The sequence below is a fragment of the Eurypyga helias genome, unplaced genomic scaffold (assembly GCF_000690775.1).
Source record: "Eurypyga helias isolate BGI_N326 unplaced genomic scaffold, ASM69077v1 scaffold51394, whole genome shotgun sequence".
NCBI classification, from domain to species: Eukaryota; Metazoa; Chordata; class Aves; order Eurypygiformes; family Eurypygidae; genus Eurypyga; species Eurypyga helias.
Window position 1 is genome coordinate 5,818 of NW_010247933.1, and position 1,931 is coordinate 7,748.

Genomic DNA, 1,931 nt, shown 5'->3' on the forward strand with positions numbered 1-1,931 from the left:
GGTTTGGTCTGTGCCGCGTCGGCAGTGTTCAGCACCGCTAAAAGTCTGCAAGAACCCAAGGCAGCTCTACGTGCTTTTAGAAACCTCGTGAAATGTACGTTTTTAAATCAAAGACTGCTACCAGGCAGACCCAAAGGTTAGCGCCGCCTGCCCCGGGAAGCGTGGGGTTAACGACAGAACGCATTCCAAGTGGAGCTCACGGTTACAAAAAGGAATTAGCAGGAGCTCAGCTGAGGCAGAATCCTTCTTCCCAAAACGCAGTCATCTTCCGAGAGATGCTCGGGCAAGGAAAGGCACTTTGGGGCTCTCCGGGACAGCATCCGGATCGCAACGGAACGCACTTCTGTAGCTCACACGAGGCAACAATCAAAGGGTGAGCGTGGTGGGTTCCTCGGCTCCAAAAGCGACCCCGTGAGGCACCGTCTCCTTGGAAGACTGCAGGGACAGACGGCTCAGCCGCGGCGGCAAGAGGAGCCCTGCCAGGAAAAGCCGGGGAGGCCCCTCTCATCGCAATTCACGGAAGAATCCGATACTGTTCCGCTCCAATCCAAGAGCAAAGAGGCCGCGGAGATGGTTTTGTCTTTAAACCGACAAAGATCTTGGAAGTGGCCAAAAGATGGCAGCAGCAGGGATGGGAAACCTCAGGGCTGCCCCAGCTGAGCACCGGATTCCCAAAGTTCAGGGTAAATGCATTTCCTGCCCTCTCCACTCTAATTCCAGACCCACTTGCGTTACCAGCCGTAGTTTTGGGAACTGCAGTTACAGATCCAGCCCCTCACACGGTAACTGAAAACGGGCGGTCGAGAAAGCGGCCCATTTCCCCTGCTACTGTCTAGAAAAGGTGATGCAGAGTTTTTTAACGGAGGGGGAAAAAAGAAAACACATTAAATGGCTTGAGGGTCACTGTCTTAGTACCAAAAGTAAAGTGCACCACGGAGCTGAGGTGCTTTTAAAGAGGCTTCCACGTGGCATTGTAAAAAACCAGCACTACAAACGAAGGTTAAGGCAATACGAGTTGTGTCCTTCCACTGGAGAGTCGTCCACCTCGGGCATCAATTATTGCTTTTGTTTCCTCTGCGCTGAATCCTCAGGCGCCGGGAAACCAGCGCTGGCGGCGTCGGCAGCCTGAGCTTGGCGCTTGCCGCAGCACTGGCGACGGAGTCCACACAAACAGCAGGCGCTCTGCGGCGTCAGGGCGAAGGCTGGCTCTCACCTCCCCCCGGGCCACGGTCCGGCAATGGATTCAAAAAGAAAAACTCTTGCTCCCGAAGCAGCGGAACGTGCCTGCAGCAGAGACAATGGAAACATCTCGGGGAATTTTTCCATGGCGCAGAATGAGAAAAAAATCCCGAGTGACAACCAGGATGCGTAACAAAACAGGGTCCTGAAGTCTCCCCTGAGAGTCGACAGCCCTCGAGTTTTCTTTAAAAAAAAGAAGAGTAAAAAGTTCTTTTGGGGGTATAAACCCAAAGCAGAGGAACAGGATTTCACAGCTCAGTTGTCCCAGGTACGGAATCACTACTTTCCTGCTTTCATGTAGGATGGGATCGCTCCTCGGGCTGTCAGGCCTTCGAAGCGCTTGTAGGTGTAATTGATAAAAACCCAGTCTTTGTTCTTGTAGTCAGTCTCGGGATGGTTGCTTGCTGCCACTGATCAGAGAGAGAAAGAGAATGACCCTTTCAGGACTGCAAAGTTGCTTACAAAACGGGGGGAGTGCCGTAAACCTAGGCTTTCCTTCTTCAGCCCCGCGGAGCAGACATGTGAATGTGCTCCGACACGTAAATACAAGGCTCCCTGAGATGAGCACCAAGTCCTCTCCCGTCCCACCCTCTCCCGGTGCCCCGTGTGACGCGTTGGGCACAGCCAATGCCGAGAGAACTCGCAGCGCTGGGCGCCCAGGGCCCACCGAGACCTCAGCTGGCGGGAGCTCC

At 54.1% G+C, this 1,931-nt stretch overlaps 1 protein-coding gene across 1 annotated transcript in view; it reads right to left on the reverse strand.

Moving 5' to 3' along the window:
- Positions 1-1,318: 1,318 nt before the first annotated feature.
- The window catches only part of STK38 (serine/threonine kinase 38), a gene marked incomplete at its 5' end in the record, with an annotated part of 6,415 nt that continues 5,802 nt past the window's right edge, over positions 1,319-1,931 (reverse strand). The window contains one exon of the mRNA XM_010150862.1: positions 1,319-1,649. Within this exon, the coding sequence (XP_010149164.1) occupies positions 1,519-1,649 (131 nt within the window). The remainder of the gene's footprint in view (positions 1,650-1,931) is intronic.